The 19,882-nt window shown below is 37.4% G+C and overlaps 1 protein-coding gene across 2 annotated transcripts in view; it reads left to right on the top strand.

Annotated features, from left to right (window-relative positions):
• The window catches only part of MDGA2 (MAM domain containing glycosylphosphatidylinositol anchor 2), an 826,249-nt gene that overhangs the window by 549,649 nt on the left and 256,718 nt on the right, over positions 1 to 19,882 (top strand). For both annotated transcript variants that reach the window (XM_030854879.2, XM_060294784.1), the window contains one exon: positions 8,561 to 8,830. In XM_030854879.2, coding sequence (XP_030710739.1) covers positions 8,561 to 8,830 — 270 coding nt within the window. The remainder of the gene's footprint in view (positions 1 to 8,560; positions 8,831 to 19,882) is intronic.

The following is a 19,882-nucleotide window of genomic DNA, read 5'->3' as shown; positions in this document are numbered from 1 at the left end:
AGCTCTAGTAGTTTTCTGGTACCATCTTTGGGATTCTCTATATATAGGATCATGTCATGTGCAAACAGTGACAGCTTTACTTCTTCTTTTCCAGTTTGGATTCCTTTTATTTCTCTTTCTTCTCTGATTTCTGTGGCTAAAACTTCCAAAACAATGTTGAATAATAGTGGTTAGAGTGGGCAACCTTGTCTTGTTCCTGATCTTAGTGGAAATGGTTTCAGTTTTTCACATTGAGGATGATGTTGGCTGTGGGTTTGTCATATATGGCCTTTACTGTGTTGAGGTAAGTTCCCTCTGTGCCTACTTTCTGGAGGGTTTTTATCATAAATCAGTGTTGAATTTTGTTGAAAGCTTTTTCTGCATCTATTGAGATGATTATATGGTTTTTCTCCTTCAATTTGTTAATATGCTGTATCACATTGATAAATTTGCATATACTGAAGAAACTTTGCATTCCTGGAATAAACCCCACTTGATCATGATGTATAATCCTTTTAATGTGCTGTTGGATTCTGTTTGCTAGTATTTTGTTGAGGATTTTGCCTCTATGTTCATCATGATATTGGCCTGTAGTTTTCGTTCTTTGTGACATCTTTGTCTGGTTTTGGTAACAGGGTGATACTGGTCTCATAGAATGAGTTTGGAGGTGTTCCTCCCTCTGATATATTTTGGAAGAGTTTCAGAAGGATAGGTGTTAGCTATTCTATAAATGTTTGATAGAGTTTGCCTGTGAAGCCATCTGGTCCTGGGCTTTTGTTTGTTGGGAAATTTTTAATCACAGTCTCAATTTCAGTGCTTGTGATTGGTCTGTTTGTATTTTCTGTTTCTTCCTGGTTCAGTATTGGAACTTTGTGCTTTTCTAAGAATTAGTCCATTTCTTCCAAGTTGTCCATTTTACTGGCATACAGTTGCTGTAGTAATCTCTCATGATCCTTTGTATTTCTGCAGTGTCAGTTGTCAACTCTCCTTTTTGATTTCTAATTCTATTGATTTGAGTCTTCCTCCTTTTTTTTTGTTGATGAGTCTGGCTAATGTATTATCAATTTTGTTTATCTTCGCAAAGAACCAGCTTTTAGTTTTATTGATCTTTGCTATTGTTTCCTTCATTTCTTTCTGATCTGATCTTTATGATTTCATTCCTTCTGCTAACTTGGGGGTTTTTTGTTCTTCTTTTTCTAATTGCTTTAGGTGTATGGTTAGGTTGTTTATTTGATATGTTTCTTGTTTCTTGAGGTAAGATTGTATTGCTATAAACTTCCCTCTTGGAACTGCTTTTGCTGCATCCCATAGGTTTTGGGTTATCATGTTTTCATTGTCATTTGTTTCTAGGTATTTTTTGATTTCCTCATTGATTTCTTCCCTGATCTCCTGGTTATTAATTAGTGTATTGTTTAGCCCCTCTGTGTTTGTATTTTTTATAGGTTTTTTTCCTGTAATTGATATCTAGTCTCAGAGCATTGTGATCAGAAAAGATACTTGATATGATTTCAATTTTCTTAAATTTACCAAGGCTTGATTTGTGGCCCAAGATACGATCTATCCTGGAGAATGTTCCATGGGCACTTGAGAAGAAAATGTATTCTGTTGTTTGTGGATGGACTGTCCTATAAATATCACTTAAGTCCATCTTGTTTAATATATCATTTAAAACTTGTGTTTCCTTATTTATTTTCAGTTGGATGATCTTTCCATGGTGAAAGTGGGGTGTTACCATCCCCTACTATGATTGTGTTCCTGTCAATTTCCCCTTTTATGGCTGTTAGCATTTGCCTTATGTACTGAGGTACTCTAAGTTGGGTGCATAAATACTTACAATTGTTATATCTTCTCCTTGGATTGATCCCTTGATCATTATGTAGTGTCCTTCTTTGTCTCCTGTAATAGTCTTTGTTTTAAAGTCTATTTTGTCTGATACGAGAATTGCTACTCCAGCTTTCTTTTGATTTGCATTTGCATGGAATATCTTTTTCCATCCCCTCACTTTCAGTCTGTATGTGTCCCTAGGTCTGAAGTGGTCTCTTGTAGACAGCATATATACAGGTCTTGTGTTTGGATCCATTCAGCCAGTCTGTGTCTTTTGGTTGGAGCATTTAATCCATTTACGTTTAAGGTAGTTATTGATATGTATGTTCCTATTCCCATTTTCTTAATTGTTTTGGGTTTGTTATTGTAGGTGTTTTCCTTCTCTTGTGTTTCCTGCCTAGAGAAGTCCCTTTAGCATTTGTTGTAAAGCTGGTTTGGTGGTGCTGAATTCTCTTAGGTTTTGCTTGTCTGTAAAGGTTTTAATTTCTCCATCAAATCTGGCTGAGATCCTTGCTGGGTAGAGTAATCTTGGTTGTAGATTTTTCTCCTTCATCACTTCAATTATGTCCTACCACTCCCTTCTGGCTTGCAGAGTTTCTACTGAAAGATCAGCTGTTAAACTTATGGGGAATCCCTAATATGTTATTTGTTGTTTTTCCCTTTCTGCTTTTAATATTTTTTTCTTTGTATTTAATTTTTGATAGTTTGATTAATATGAGTCTTGGTGTGTTTCTCCTTGAATTTATCCTGTATGTGACTCTCTGCGCTTCCTGGACTTGATTAACTATTTCCTTTCCCATATTAGGGAAGTTTTCAACTATAATCTGTTCAAATATTTTCTCAGTCCCTTTCTTTTTCTCTTCTTCTTCTGGGACCCCTATAATTCGAATGTTGGTGCGTTTAATGTTACCCCAGGGGTCTCTGAGACTGTCCTCAATTCTTTTCATTCTTTTTTCTTTATTCTCTCTGCAGTAGTTATTTCCACTATTTTATCTTCCAGGTCACTTATCCGTTCTTCTGCCTCAGGTATTCTGCTATTGATTTCTTCTAGAGAATTTTTAATTTAGCTTATTGTGTTGTTCATCATTGTTTGTTTGCCCTTTAGTTCTTCTAGGTCCTTGTTAAACGTTTCTTGTTTTTTCTCCATTCTATTTCCACAATTTTGGATCATCTTTACTATCATTACTCTGAATTCTTTTTCAGGTAGACTGCCTAGTTCCCCTTCAGTTGTTTGGTCTGGTGGGTTTTTACCTTGCTCCTTCATGTGCTGTGTGCTTCTCTGTCTTCTCATTCTGCTTAACTTACTGTGTTTGGGTCTTCTTTTTGCAGGCTGTGGTTTCATAGTTCCTGTTGTTTTTGATGTCTGCCCCTAGTGGCTAAGGTTGGTTCATTTCGTTGTGTAGGTTTCCTGATGGAGGGGACTAGCGCCTGTGTTCTGGTGGATGAGGCTGGATCTTTTCTTTCTGGTGGCCAGGTCCATGTCCAATGGTTTGTTTTCTTGTGTCTGTGACTTTATTATGATTTTAGGCAGCCTCTCTGCTAATGGGTGGGTTTGTGTTCCTGTCTTGCTAGTTGTTTGGCATACGGTGTCCAGCACTGTAGCCTGCTGGTCGTTGAGTGAAGCTGGGTGCTGGTGTTGAGATGGAGATCTCTGGGAGATTTTTGCTGTTTGATATTATGTGGAGCTGGGAGGTCTCTGGTGGACCGATGTCCTGAACTCGGCTGTCCCACCTCAGAGGCACAGGACTGACACCCGGCCAGAGCACCAAGACCCTGTCATCCACACGGCTCAGAATAAAAGGGAGAAAAAAAGAAACAGAAACAAAAAAATAAATAAATAAATAAAATAAAGTTATTAAAATAAAAAATAATTATTAAAAACTAAAAAGTAATTTTAAAAAAAGAAAGAAAGAAGAGAGCAACCAAACCAAAAATCAAATCCACCAGTGATAACAATCGCTAAAAACTATACTTAAAAAAAAAAAAAGGTCAGTCAGAACCCTAGGACAAATGGTAACAGCAAAGCTATACAGACAAAATCACACACAGAAGCATACACATACACACTCACAAAAAGAAACAAAGGAAAATATATATATTGTTTCTCCCAATGTCACTGCCTCAATTTGGGATAATTCGTTGTCTATTCATGTGTTCCACCGATGCAGGGTACATGAAGTTGATTGTGGAGATTTAATCCCCTGCTCCTGAGGCTGCTGGTAGAAATTTCCCTTTCTCTTCTTTGTTGGCACAGCTCCTGGGATTCAGCTTTGGATTTGGACCCGCCTCTGCGCGTAGGTCTCCTGAGGGCGTCTGTTTCCCGCCCAGACAGGAGGGGGTTAAAGGAGCAGCTGATTCGGGGGCTCTGGCTCACTCAGGCCGGGGGGAGGGAGGGGCACGGAGTGCGGGTCGAGCCTGCAGCAGGCTGGCGTGATGTGGCAACAACCTGAGGTGTGCCATGTGTTCTCCCGGGGAAGTTGTCCCTGGATCACGGGACCCTGGCAGTGGCGGGCTGCACAGTCTCCCGGGAGGGGAGGTGTGGATAGTGACCTGTGCTCGCACACGGGCTTCTTGGTGGCTGCAGCAGCAGCCTTAGCGTTTCATGCCTGTCTCTGCTGTCTGCACTGATAGCTGTGCTCGCGCCCGTCTCTGGACCTCATTTAGGCTGTGCTCTGAATCCCCTCTTCTCGCGTACCCGGAAACAATGGTCCCTTGCCTCTTAGGCAGGTACAGATGTTTTCCCGAACTCCCTCCCGGCTAGCTGTGGCGCACTAGTCCCGTTCAGGCTGTGTTCACGCAGCCAGCCCCAGTCCTCTCCCTGGGATCTGACCTCCAGAACCCGAGCCTCAGCTCCCAGCCCCCACCTGTCCTGGCCGGGATGAGCAGACAACCTCTCGGGCTGGTGAGTGCTGGTCGGCACTGATCCTCTGTGCAAGCATCTCTCCGCTTTGCCCTTTGCACCCCTGTTGCTGTGCTCTCCTCCGTGGCTCCAAAGCTTCCCCCCAACCACCCACCGTCTCTGCCAGTGGAGGGGCTTCGTACTGTGTGGAAACTTTTCCTCCTTCACAGCTCCCTCCCACTGGTGCAGGTCCCATCCCTCTTCTTTTGTCTCTTTTTTCTTTTGCCCTACCCAGGTATGTGGGGAGCTTCGTCCCTTTTGGGAGGTCTGAGGTCTTTTGCCAGCATTCAGTAGGTGTTCTGTAGGAGTTGTTCCCCATGTAGATGTATTTCTGATGTATTTGTGGGGAAGAAGATGATCTCCACGTCTTACTCTTGTGCCATCTTGAAGGTTTCCCTGCCTATAAGATTTTAAAGGCACTACTAAAATTAATCTTGAAAAACAATAGTTTCAACTTATAAATTAAAATATATCAATAAAACAAAATTAATAAATTTTTTTATGTGTCCTCAAAATGTATGGGTATATTTAAATATGTTTTTTGTGATATGGCGTAGGACCTCCAAAAGTCAAAATGGTTTTAAAATATCTCTGTCAAATGCATCAGAGTGAAATATAAAAATTACATCGTTTAGTGACTACATTTTTTACACTAGTCATTCATTTATTCATTTGCCCACTTATTGATTTGCCTTACCAATATTTATTAAGCACAGTAACTGTACAAGCACAGGACGAGGCTATAGGGGTGGTAATGAAAATAATGACAAAATAAAATGCTTTTTCTGTGCATGTTTTGTACTAGGTACTATTGTAAGCACTTAACACGTGTTAAATCGTCTCACCTCTGTAAGACAGGTAATTATTTTCCTCCATTTCAACAGTGGAAAACTGAGGCACTCAGGAGTAGAAGAACTAGCCCAAGTGCACACAGTTATTAAATAATAGCAGAATCAAGAACCCAGGTATTGTTCTCCAGAATTTGTGCTCTTACCATTCAACTATCAGGCCATATTTCAGAGAACGCAGTCATGATGCTTCTGTCTGAAGAGCCATAGTGGAAGCCTGGCTAATGTTATAAGATGTGATATGAAAGGGAAAATAAGGGGGCTATGGAAGCTTATAGCAAGGGACTTAACTAGCCCAGGATGAAATGTCTTAAAATATTTTTAATAGTACACAAAAAAATTTTTTTATGTTTTTCCTACTTTAATTTTTTTTCTCTATGGCATGATTTACACTTAAGCTTGATGAATCCAATGACCCTGTGGTTCTTAAACGTAGCCTCATAGTTTAAAAAAGCTGATATTTACAGAATCAAACGTAAGATGCTAGAACAAAATGACAATTTCACCTTTATCTCTTTAGAATTTAAAGCTGTAAAATTTTGTTACTAAAATATGTATGAGCATTCTTAAAGTCTTGAAAGCATTAGCCCATTTTGGGGGTCTTTGTGGGATATTTTTAACATCAGGGATTGTCAGAGAAATAATGCCATCTTTAATAAAACTAAGTTGGACAGTACGCTGTTTTCAATTTAGATTTGGAAAAGAGAATTTTTAATAAGATTGTGAATACACTTCTGCAATGCACTATAGGTAAAACAGTGGTCTCTTGTTATTTATATATTATTTTGTGAGCTTTGAAATTCTCTTGAACCTTTTTCTTTATATTGTCTATCTAATAGAAAAACAACTCATCCTTATACAAGTCAATTTCAGGGACAAATATTTCTTAATGTCACCATTGTGTGTTTCCATAATCTAAACATATACTATTAATGGCCCTTAGGCCTTGGGACTTTTAATTTTACTAAAACACGATGTAAAACAAATGAGTTTTACTAATATAACTGTTGGACTGTCTACAATTGTATTTTAACTAAATAGCTTTGTAAGATTATATTATTTACCTCACACTAAGCTATAGAGATTTCTTTTACTTTTTCATAATGCTATGTCAATAATTAAGTATAATATCTTTTAAAAATATTTAATTAGTAGTTTCTTTTTTATCAGTTTAACAATATTAAATAACTCTTTGAGATGCTTTCTTTTCTACCAAATTGCAATGCCTTTTGCCTCTTATTTTCATTTTGTGAATTCCCCAGCAGGTTTATCATAGATATTTATAATTTCAAGTCAACATCTCACAAGGGCAATTAAGATACTTTGGAAACTTCTGTGTCTCTTAAGATGACGTTAGAAGGGCCAGCATGCAACAATGATGTTTAAAAAGGTCCTCCAGGCATTCCATACCTATTCCACAGAACCATAATTATAATATGGAGTTGTCTTCTTGCTCTCCTCTGGTGTCTTTTCAAATTTATTTTTTATTGAGGCAACATTGACTAATAATATTATATAAGTTTCATGTGTACAACATTATATTTCTACTTCTTTGTACCCTACAGCATGGTCACCGTCAAAAATTTAGTTTTCATCAGTTACCATAAAGTTGATCCCCTTTACTCATTTCACCCTCCCCCTGCTCCTTTCCCTCTGGTAACCACTACTCTGTTCTCTGTATCTACATGTTTGTTTTTGTTTCATTTGGTTTGTACATATATTTTGGGGTTTTGTTTGTTTTTTATATTCCAAGTATGAGTGAGATCATATGGTATTTGTCTTTCTGACTTATCTCACTTAGCATCACTTACATAATACTCTCAAGGTCCATCCATGTCCCAAAAGGCAAGTTTTCATCTTTTTATGGTTGAGTAATATTCCATTGTATCCAAACAAGGCAGACAATATTGAATCACACAAGGAGTTTACCTTCTATTCTGAGAAAAGCACTCTCCAACTCTAAGCTGAAATTAATATCTAAAAAAATTGCACAGTACAATTGAACACTTTGTGTTCCCAATATGGATAGATTTCAGTTTTAACTTTTGCATCAAATATTTCTGAATGTGTGAACTCAAACATTGGCCTAATGCATTCCCTCTGTTTTTATTTAGGAATGCATTATATAGGCTGGCACTGTGGTATAAGCAGAAAAAAAAGTTCTGTATGTGAACAGAGTTTTTGTGCAGTTTCTACTTTGAGTGTTTGATGAAAAGTCTGTAATACAGCATTTTTTATTGAATGGATATTTATCTACAATTTATTTTTTTACCTGAAAAGTTGCAAACAACTTATTTTCACTGGGGAGATTATTATAACCCAAACATTGGAGTGGTGGCCGTCATAGTTCGGTGACTGTGTTTGAACAGTGGTTTATTTGTTTCTAAGTTTTAAAGCAGTGGTTATGAAAACTCATTGCCTAAACTTTCTGAATAGAGAGGTTAGAGAGGAAATATGGGGGCTGCTTTAAATTACATGATTTTGTTATTCCTTTCAAGATGAAAAACCAGGCCCACTGCTTAGTAAAAACCTGCAGTGATCTTTTATCTTACTTGGTTGTGTTCAGGTTGCAAAATATGTATCATTTCACCTCAGAATGATCCAAAAATTAAATAAATGACAATCTTCACCATGAAAATACAAGGACTAAACAGCTGCAATATTTATACCTGGAGGGACAAAAGAGATTGTCAGCATTAAAAGAGAAAGGGATTTTTGTCTTAAAACTTTAATCTGTCTTGTCATTCTAATTTTGGAAGAATAATCCAAGAATACATAAACTTTTTAATTCCCTTCTCCATGTGTAAGATCTTAAAACAGTTCCATGGGTTTATAGCATGTAATTAAAATGAGTAACCATTCTACATGATTTAAACTTGATTAGTACAGTAAGATTTTGACACAAGAGAACAATGTTTCATTTTAATTGTTTGAGGAAATATAAAGCATACTGTTACTCTAGTTGTAGTAGATCTAAATAGGTGCATGTTCTTTTGTTTATGTCTTTTAGCATCTCCTTCAATTAAACTCTTGGTGGATGACCCTATAGTTGTAAATCCTGGAGAGGCCATAACATTAGTATGTGTTACGACAGGAGGAGAGCCTGTACCCTCTCTCACTTGGGTCAGGTCCTTTGGGACTCTGCCTGAAAAGACTGTTTTGACTGGAGGAACTTTAACCATACCTGCCATCACCTCAGAAGATGCTGGTACTTACAGCTGCATTGCCAATAATAATGTGGGAAACCCTGCAAAAAAGTCTACCAACATCATTGTGAGAGGTAAGTTTGCATAGAGAATGTTACAGCATAAATTTCTATATTTTCATTGAATAGTTTTCATAACATATTTTTAGCGATACTATGGAATAGTTTTATAATATGTTCTTAGTAAAAAAAATGATTAAAATCCAAATGTGGCATAGGGCATTATGCATTGTTATATAGATTGTGTATTAGTTTAAGGATTTAACAAATGCAGCAATTTAATGTTTAATAAACATTTATTGAATCCCTATTACATGCAGAGCTTTAAATTGTGGGATTACATAGAAATCTATAAAACATTATCTTGTACTCAAGGATTCTACTCTCAGATAGTGAAAAAATATATATATCAATTTATAGCCATATGATGCAGTGTTTGGCAAGCATGAATAAAAGCTATAAACATAAAAATTATAGTAGTTTCTGGCTGAGGTTATTAGGGAATATCTAATGACATTTGCATCAGGTCTTGTAGGCTGGGTAGAGTTTTAACAGACTGAGATTAGCTAAGGTCATGGAAAAGTTAGAGTTAGTAAAAGGTAAAGTTTATTTGAGGAATTTATATAAAAGGTGGTTCACTAAGTCAACAGCAGTGATGTTCTAGCTAGTGTGCTGGTGCTGCCTGTGGAAGAGATGCTAACCTTCCATTTCGGAGAAGGTGAAGTCACTGTGCAAGGAAAGCATATGCATCTTCATGTCTCACTTTACCTGGTGTGGTCCTGGGCTGGGGATGGAGGATGGTCACCAAGGCCTCTAAAGTTAAAATAGACATCCATATGCCCAAGGGGACTCTTCCAGTAGACAAATGAAAATTTATCATTAATGAAGGATTATAATGGAAGCAAAACATAATTGAGTATATTGAGATAAACACTTGTGATTTTGTGAACATAGACTGTGGTGGTTTTAGTGACCACAGTTATCTGTTACCACCCAAACAATCAGAAATATGCTACTTGGCCAAAAATATACTCTAGTCAAAATATTGTAAGATGTTACAGTGTAAATCAAGACACTGTGGATTTCATAGCTACTGATTTCATGTCTACTGCAAAGCTAAGGAGAAGGGGAGGAGATTAGAGTAAGTTAAAATGCCAGAAAGCTTTCTGTTCTTACCTAGTTTTAGCTGTTTTTCTTGAATAAATCCTTCTCGAATTTTATCAAGGCTTTGGTTAATTTCCAGAATTCTGAAAAAGTTGATTTTTGACATTTTTGCCTGTGTTTTTGTTGCTTTTATGGAGGACCAGATTTTCAGAGACCTTTATTATGCCATTCTGGAAGTGCTTCTGTCTGTATTCATTTTTTCACAAAAGGAAGGGATAAACCACGGGCTAATAAAAACATTATTGGGGAGTAATCCACAAACCATTTTGGATATATATTATAGGGTAGAACAAATGCACAAATATATATTGCTTTTATTGAGAACCAGGGTTCTCACTGTGGGAGAAGGAAGATACAAATATAGAAGGACAGAGATCTAGTGATATGATACTCTAGTAGCAATGAACATATCTGACACCCAATTCTTGGTTCTAAACACTATGCCCCCTTGGAAAAAAAAAAAAAAGGAACATTTGGAGAAATAGATGATTCCAGGGCAGGGGCTGGGAAAGTAGAAGGTGAGCCTGGGACGTATTTTGTGCCAGAAAGCAAAGAAGACTAAGAAGGCTAAAAAAAGAAATAAGTGAGAGAGGCTAAGAAGTACAAACTTCCAGTTGCAAAGTAAATGAGTCATGGGTACGAGATGTACAGTGTGGGGAATGTGGTCAATAACTATGAAAAGTAAAAATAAAAATAATAAAGCATCTTGGAAAGCTCAAAGACTAAGGGAAATGTCAAAAGGACATAGGAGACAGCTTAAAGTGACTCCCGTTGGCCAAATTAGTGGCAATTTGAGCATTGAAATGCGTTAACGATGATAATGGTTTATAATATGTTAAATTAAAATTTCATTAGTCCATAGTAATAGTAAAATGAAAAAGAAAAATAGAAATGAAAAGCTGTTCTTTACAGAAGGATCCCAGCTAAAAATCCTAGAAGGAATGGTAGAATAAAAGAAAACAACCATTCTGCAATCCCCGGTGTAATAGTTGGTTCTAGCAAGGATTATCAATGGATGCTGAATTATTGGGTAAAATATTTGCAGGCAATAAAATATTCACAAGATCTCCAAGTATCTCCCCAAACTACAAGCTACCCCTTTGTAGTTTTTACTAACAACAAAGCAGGAAAGGTAGCATTTCAGTTGAGAGATTCAGCAGTCTCTACTCTAACCAAATGATCAGACTTAGGGACCACCAAAAGGGACAATTTGACAGGAGGAGCCTCCTGATGAGATTTTCTAAAAAGCCACAATATCACCTATGTAGGTTTTCACCAAAAAAATGTCAAACGTGAACCTAACCATAAGTAAACAATCAGATAAATCTGAACCAGGGTTTCTCAACCTTGGCACTGCTGACATTTTAGGATGGTAATTCTTTCTTGTGGGAACTGCTCTGTGCATTTGTAGGATGTTTAGATGCATCCCTGGCCTCTACCCACCACATTCCAATAGCACCTTGCTATAGATTGAATGTTCCTGTCCCCTGCCGCAAAGTTCATATGTTTATATCCTAATCCCCAAGGTGATAGTATTAGGAGGTTGGACCTTTGAGAGGTGATTAGGTTGTGAGGGTAGAGCCGTCATGAATGGAATTAGTATCCTTATAAAACAGGCCCAACCCAGGTTCAATCCAGGGAACTAAAATCCCACAAGCCACATGGATTTAAAAAAAAAAAAAAAGAAGCCCAAGAAATCTCCCTTTTTCCTTCACCATTTGAAATTATAGCCAAAAAAAAGTCTATGAACAAGGAAGTGGGTTTTCACCAGACACTGAACCTGCTGGCACCTTGATCTTGGACTTCCCAGCCTCTAGAATTGTGATAAATAAATTGCTGTTGTTTATAAAAATTAAAAAAAAAAAGACTCTGTGGATACTGCACTATCTGCTACAAAATTGTAAGCCATACAATATTTAGTAATTGCAAGATATACCATTATTTTACGTATCATTATAAAATAAAACATCATGCCACTTGAGCTACTACAGTGTTTTCCTATGAGATCAAATGTTATTGAAAGAAGTCTTTCAGATTTGTTATACTTAGGTTTTCTTTTAAACTGTATATCACCCATTAGCATACATAAAAAGGAAAATAAAATAAAAATCCATTGATTAAATTATTCCTAAAACTTCACAATCAGAACCAACCCAACTTCTAAATCAGTTTTCATCTCAGTCTTTGATGACTATGGTTTTCTAAATCTAGTTTGATCGTAGGATCATCTGAAACTATATTGAATCCCGGTATAACTGGCAAAATGTCTAGCATAAAATGTTGGTGTTGCTTAGGTACCCTCCATAAGGAATTAACTCAGTTCACAGCAATAGATGCTCCCAAAATGATTTGCTCCTCCCCATTTCATCTAGAACTTTTCATCTGTGTTCTTACAAAAGGCAGTTTTCAGTTTTGACATGAATGGCCTAAAATAAACAGAGCCTTAAAAATGTACTTCTCCAATTTGTAATTTTTTTATGCCTTAAATGTATCTGAAGTGTACATTTGCATAGTCATATTATATTACCAGTAGAACCTCTCAGCAGTGGCATTTACATAATTCATGAAATTGAGTTTGCATGTAATCTTACTGAATATAGAAGTAGCCTTGGTTAACGGGTCCTAGGTTAAACTGTGGGGAGAAAAACTACTACAATAATATGTGGCATTTGATTTCTGCCACAAAGGCCAAGAAATTCAGTTAAAGAAAAATGGTTTTCTTCTTATTATATCAAAGAAATTATTTTCAAGTCTTCTGAATTTGTAGACCTCTGCAGTGTCTTAGATTAACTGTGTCATGGATAAAGCAAAAACAGAGCTCTAGGTTCATTTTCCCCCCATTCCTTTCTGTAATTAGATCAAGATCCACAGACCAGGTTTTCTGAACAAGCACGACAATATCCTGTGCATAGAATTCCCACTGCCATTTGAGAATATCCATGAACAAAATAAGATTGTAGGATGCAGACAGGAATAAAACTCTAGAAACACTTCTGAAGTGTCATTTGACTTTAAAAAAAAAAAAAAAGAGAACACTTTAAATAATGTAGATAATCCTCCATGTAGATAACAAGCTCCAAAACTGAAGAAGAATCTCATATGTTTTAAAATTTTGTTAGGCATTCATAAATATAGCAGCAGTGCCTTTTCTTATGATCCTTTAAGAAGTTGCTGTGATTGAGCCACATTTCTCTCAAGTCAGGAGAGAAGCAGTTGCTTAATACATTTGATAAGAAAACTGTGTTGATTTCCTAGGTACATGTGGGGTGGCCTGACGTCAGGGCTTTCCAAACTTTCCCACCGAAAGTTCTCTGTTGTTGTGAGTCACTGTAATTAGAAATGCCCACATTTCTCTTTCATCATGAATTGAATGAGCCACTGTCTTGAGCAGTCATGGTTCATAACATGACCAAGACATTTATCTTAGTGTCCTGTGGTCTTTTAAAATTTTATTCAGTGGCTTAATCTTCCCCTGCTTCAGAAGAAAAGTCGGCAAACTGCATAACTCTTTTGTTCATTATTAGAAATAGAGAGTCCTACAGTGCATTCAGGTCACAATCATGCATTTAGTTCAGTGTTTTGGATACACGTTCCAAAATAGTAATGAAACTCCAAACCTGATTTAATGTAAAATTTTCTCCCCTGCCCCGCTTGGGTCCACTTTGGGCTGGAGACTTGCAGTGGGAAAGGGGACAGGGGCTGGTGTGGTTGGCTTCTTCCTGTTCGTTTGTCTATTCTCTACCCTCCTCTCCACCACCCCATCCCTGACCTGATAGCCAGATTCTGACCTTCCTGGCTTGGGGTGGGGTAGGAAGGTCTTCTCTATATAAAACATATTTTTTTCTTCCTTGGCACATTAATGGACTGTTGAGAGATTCCTCTGCCTAGAAGAGATGCACATCTGTGTGCACCAAGGAGAACTCTCTAGTCATGGATTCTCCCAAGACCACTGATGTGTCACATTCCCTGAGCATCTCATGCCCTACCTCTACCGCCTTTCTGCTGAGAGCTTCTCTGTCTCCTCCAGGTAGCCAACTCAACAGAGCCCAAGACAAGAAGCCCATACTACCTCTCCTTCCGTGTGTGACTCACAGCTGTAAGCAGAAGCTCTTATCAATAAATTCTGTGAGAGCACACAGATTCCAATGTAGCCACCTCTATCCTGTTGTCACACAGGTTTTGGTCTTCTCAAATATGTCAGGCATCATTTCAGGGAAAATATTTTAGAGGTTTGGCTGGTCCCATGAAAAGCCCCTCACTGGGACTGAGATGAAATAGACAGGCTCTCTTGCTGCCTTGGGCCTGGAAGAAGCTTCATCTCACAGTTTTATCCAAAGATATCCTTCCAAACAAATTTGGTCTCTGCCACTTTTTATGTGCTTAATTTCTATAAAGTCCAAGAATCAAAGAATGGAGTTTGTTTGAAAATTCTGCATAAGAAGGAGATTTGTCTTACACTCATTGTGGAATTCTGTGGATTTTGTTCTCAGTCAAAAGTGAATCAGGAAAAGTCTATTCTGTTATCTGGTTTCACAAGAGTATTGAAGGAGTATAAGAATTTTCAAAATTTCTAGCTGATATTCTTAAATGTGATCATCAGTAAGTTCTTTTGGTTCTATCTTCAAACTATACTCTGAATCTGACCATATCTTGCCAAGTTCACTGTTACCACCCTTGTGTCAACTATCAGTATATTTCCCCTAGTTGATTAAAAGTCTTTTCATTAATCTTCTTTCCAGTCCAGCCCCTCTTTTAGAAGGGGCTGCTTAGCCACTGTATTAGGTAAGGTAGACTTGACTGAGTTAACAAATAGACCCATACATGTAATTACTCAAAACAAAATTACTTTAGCTTTTTTTCATGAAAAAGTTAGGGTGTTTCCTAGTTGATGATGCTGGCAGTGGTGTTGTATATGATTGGTGTTGGGGCGGGGGGCGGGGCGGGAGCGGGTGTAGGAGTAAGAGAGTCTATTCCGTGCAGTCATTATGCACCTAGGGTGATGATGTTTCTGCCATCTTCAAACTGTGGCTGCTAAGGTTGTTCTGAGTATTACCTCCATCCCTGTCAGCTGGAAGTGGGAAAGAGCTTGAATGATCACACATGGGAGACTTTTTATGGGCCAGAAGTGTGTTAGTTCCAATCACATTCTGTTGGCTAGACCTTAGGCACATAATCACACCACTGTGTGCCAGGTATAAGAGAGCATGGATTTTGGTCAACAGCTAGCCACCTCTGTTACATTCATACAAGAGCCAGAGTGATTGAAATCATCTCATTCCCCTGATCAGATTCCTCCCATGGCTTACCATCTCACCTAAAATGGAATTCACATTTCTCATTGTCATCTCATGTCACTTTCTTCTTTACTCACTCTGCTTTAGACACATTATTCTTCTTGTTCTTTTTCACAACTCAGGACTTAAATATTTGCTGTTCTTTCAGCCTGGGGTGTTAATTTTCAAAAACCGTCTTCTGGGAAATATCTTCCCTGACTACCCTATCTTAGATAATCAACCCCTAATCCCTTGAACGATCTGTTGATCTGTTGTTTCTTCTTATCACATAACTACCTGGAGTTATTTTATACATTTTAAAAATGTATTGCCTGTCTCTTTCATGACACTGTATATAGTGACAAAGAATTTATCAGTTTGTTGTGTTTCTCAGTGACATCCCTGGAGTCTAAAAAATTACTCAGCATATAGTAGATTCTCAATAAATATATGTTGAGTGAATGAATCACTTTTTATAAAAGTTTACTGGCTTATATTAGATATTTCTTTTGGACATCTATCATCCTTTGATACCCTGTGTATAATAAATGATATCAAGCAAAATATGGAAATTCTATATACATGTTAAATCATATTAAACATTTGTGTGATGTGACTAGCTCATGTGAAAGGGCACATTGTTCTAATCATTCATTGCTGTGTAACAAGCCACCCCAAAACAGTAGCTTAACATGATAGCATTTATTTATTTATTTATTTATTTATTTGCAGCACGCGGGCCTCTCACTGTTGTGCCCTCTCCCGTTGCAGAGCACAGGCTCCAGACGCGCAGGCTCAGCGGCCATGGCTCACGGGCCCAGCCGCTCCGTGGCATGTGGGATCTTCCTGGACTGGGGCACGAACCCGTGTCCTCTGCATCAGCAGGCGGACTCTCAACCACTGCGCCACCAGGGAAACCCAGCATTTATTTATTTTACTCACAAATCTGGGGCTTGAGAGACTCAGCTAAAAAATCCAGGGTCTCATATAATTGCACTCAGAAGATGGAAGGGCTGGAATCATCTTCAAAGCTTTTCCAATCAAATTTCTGGTTCCTGGACTAAAAAGTTCAGACAGCTGGGCTCCTTAGGTTAGTCTCTCTCTGTCTCTGTCTATCTGCTTCTCATTCTCTCATTCATTCTCAATAGCCTCTTTATATGGTTTCTCTGCATGGCAGCCTCAAGGTAGCCAGACTTGTTACAGGCTCCCAGAACCAGGGTCCCAAGAGCTGCATGAGTTCTAGCCTTTGAAGTCATGCAGTGTCATTACTGCTATTGTCTATTCATCAAAGCAGTGCCAAAGGTTGGCCTGGTTCCAAGAGGAGATCAAATATCTTCACCTTTTGAAGGGATGAGGGTCAGATAATCTGCAGATGTGTTTTAAAGCCACCACAATACGCAGTGTACTCCACAAGCCATATTCTTCACATCATACTCCCATGCTGCCTCAAGGCTCATTTGTGCCCCTGTTTTTTCCCCTTTCCTCCTTAATTTCATCAGCCCCTATCTTGAACACATAGCCTCTGCAAAAGTGATGTTCTGAACATATTTCCTCTTTGAATTCTAGAATTTCTCCAGCATATCTTTGTTGGCTATGATCTCAGAATACTAATATGGAGAAAAATCACTTGTCAATATTGAAATAGATTTAACCTTTATGGAAGAAGTCAATATGTATTCAGTGAGCCATGAATTTACACTTTCCTAACTGTACAAAAATATATATTCTGTAACCTCCAGGAATATCATAACCCTCTGTTCTGAAAAGTGTTGATTTGCCTAACTCTAGTATATCCACATGAAAGGACTGAGATCTTTAAAAACCTGAATTTTTATATTAAACATATTTGTTCAGAACTCATTTAATGGAAATATATCAAATATTAGCACTGCTAGCATTTCAAAATGATCTTTAGACTTATTACCAAAAAAAATCTTGTAATTCAAAAATTCTATGAAAAAAATTTCGAACCTTTGAGTATGCCAGTTCTGTTTAGGTAATAGTGATAGTTATTATTGATTTGAGCACTTACCATGTACTGGGCTACCTGGCACACCATATACGTGAACTTTTTAATCATTCCCAGATATTTATAAGGTAAAAAATATTATTGTTCCTATTTTAAAAATAGTAAAACTGAAGAGGGAGCAAGTTAAGTAACTTCCCCCAAATATAAGCTTTATTTAAGCAGCAAAGCTGGGATTCGAAACCCACACACTATGGTTCCAGGGCCACTGTCTTAATCAAGCTACCATAGTGCCTTTCAAAATTTAGCCAAGTTTTTAAAAATGTATAACTCCTCCTCCTCTCCAAATTGAACTGACTAATGTCCTTTTCTATTTCCTCTACCCTTGCCTTGCCAAAAACTTACTAAGGATTCTTTCTGGGTTGTAAATTGAATACATTTTTATGTTTATTAAAAGAAAAATCCCCAACACTATACAGTCCTTCCCAATTACACCATTTCCCTCCCAAGTATACAATCATTTTTGATTGGAGGAAATTCTGTATTTTTGCTAATCAGTACTTTTTTCTCCAGTAATGGTGGGCATACTTTAATTTCAAGTTCTAACCAACATACTCTTTGTAGTTTATGATTTTCTAAATAATATTACATTTGAAGGATTGAGCATGACTCTGTTACTTTTACTGGTAGTCTTACAGATTATTGGACAAAAATTTTAAAGAATTTCTGTTAATCATAAGAGATCAGGGACTTCCCTGGCGGTCCAGTGGTTGGAACTTTGGATTCCAATGCAGGGGGTGCAGGTTCAATCCCTGGTTGGGGAGCTAAGATCCCATGTGCCTCTCAGCCAAAAAGAAAAAAACCAAGACAGAAAACAGAAGTAATATTGTAACAAATTCAATAAAGACTTTAACAATGGTCCACATCAAAAAAACTTTTTTTTAAAAAGAGATCAATTGAATAACAAATGACAAAGATACAAAATAACTGCACAAATAAGACAACTAGTATAAACAAGGAACAAAACAAGACCTATAAAGTGTGTTCATCGTTTTTGCTGAAAGGTACATACCTTCAAGCTATTGGTCAGAAAGTCAGTCAGAGTTAATTGTCAATTTTCCAGGAAGAATTGATCATATTTAGCTTACAATGAGTTTCTAAATGTAAATTATTTGTGAATTTCCAACTACAGGGTTGGTGTAGTTCCTCCCAAGCATTTAGATTAATCAAATTAAATTTCCAGTCATCAATAGTTTTCTTCCATGACCTTTCATTAGTAAAAACTATAATGATAATAGCTGAAATTGTAGAAAACTAATCCTTTAACATTCTCCAAGAGCAAAACTGTCTGCTGTGTGCAGGTGTCCCAATTACACATGTAGATTAAGTGCTCTATTTCTGTTTTCCCAATTTAATATTCTGTAGTAATTACATCTCCCCAAAACACCAGAGAGAATTTTAGTATATTATGTTTTTTAGCTCTGAAATTGTTTCATTATTATCTTTTTAAAAATTAATCAGAGCGGGCTTCCCTGGTGGCGCAGTGGTTGAGAGTCCGCCTGCCGATGCAGGGGACACGGGTTCGTGCCCCAGTCCGGGAAGATCCCACATGCCGCGGAACGGCTAGGCCCGTGAGCCATGGCCGCTGAGCCTGCGCATCCGGAGCCTGTGCTCCGCAACGGGAGAGGCCAAAAACAGTGAGAGGCCCGTGTCCCACCAAAAAAACAAACAAAAAAATTAGGGCTGTACAAAATATAAAAATTACCAATTCGGTAGTTCTCATCTGAATATAGATAACTCACTTTTCTCTTTCAAATGAGATAAATCTAACATCTTTGTTCAGTGAAATAACATATGAGGAATTTTAAGATACAATTTCAAGTAAAAAAGTTTATCTAGATATTGTATAATCTTATAATTACTTTTATATAACTATATACATACAGCTTAGTCATACATTTTATTTTATTAAAACTTAGGTTGTCCTGCTTGGTAGTTGGAATTTCTGTCATATTTACTCTAGTCTAAAGGAGATGTACCATTTGGTGGTAGTGCTTTAAAAGTCAATACCTGTTAACATCCAGAAAAGAAGAATCTTATTCAGTAACATTATTTTTAAATTTCTTTTGTCAGTTTCTTTGAAGGCATTTTATAGGTTTTTTGGTGGGGGGCGGGGGTGTTGTTTGGTTTTTAGATACCCTACAGTTGTAAAACAGGGCCAAAACAATGATACTACTTTGAAAACTCCTGATTCAGATTTTTTATCCTGTTATGGCAGGTACCTATTTCCCAAGCCACCTGGCTCACCACACTTAGTTTGTGTGGGTTAAACAGTCTGTAGGCAGTAAGGTATAGGGAAAGAGATCTATGATATGGTTCTGGCTTCCTTTAAATTAGCTACCAGATCACAAGTATGTAAAGAGGCCCCTGCTTACTTTACTCTACACGAAGAAATTGAAGTGCATAATTTCTAAGATACTTTTGCTCTAACCATCTATGATTCTATACTATCAAAACGTACCTTGACCTATGCTCCTTTCTGGACTTAATCACTCTGTATTTTTGCTTACACATTTACTCACACAAATACATGGCAGTATAGATATGATTACTAAAAAACACTGAACTTCCAAACAAAATTCTTTTTTTAAAAAATTATTGTTTACTTACCTTAGGATATTAAACCAGGAAAGTAAATGTAAATGGTACTTTCAATAGGTATTT

This window comes from Globicephala melas, chromosome 2 (genome assembly GCF_963455315.2).
Source record: "Globicephala melas chromosome 2, mGloMel1.2, whole genome shotgun sequence".
In the NCBI taxonomy this organism is placed as follows: Eukaryota; Metazoa; Chordata; class Mammalia; order Artiodactyla; family Delphinidae; genus Globicephala; species Globicephala melas.
The sequence above is the reverse complement of the archived record's forward strand: the minus strand, read 5'-3'. Positions and strand labels throughout refer to the sequence as shown.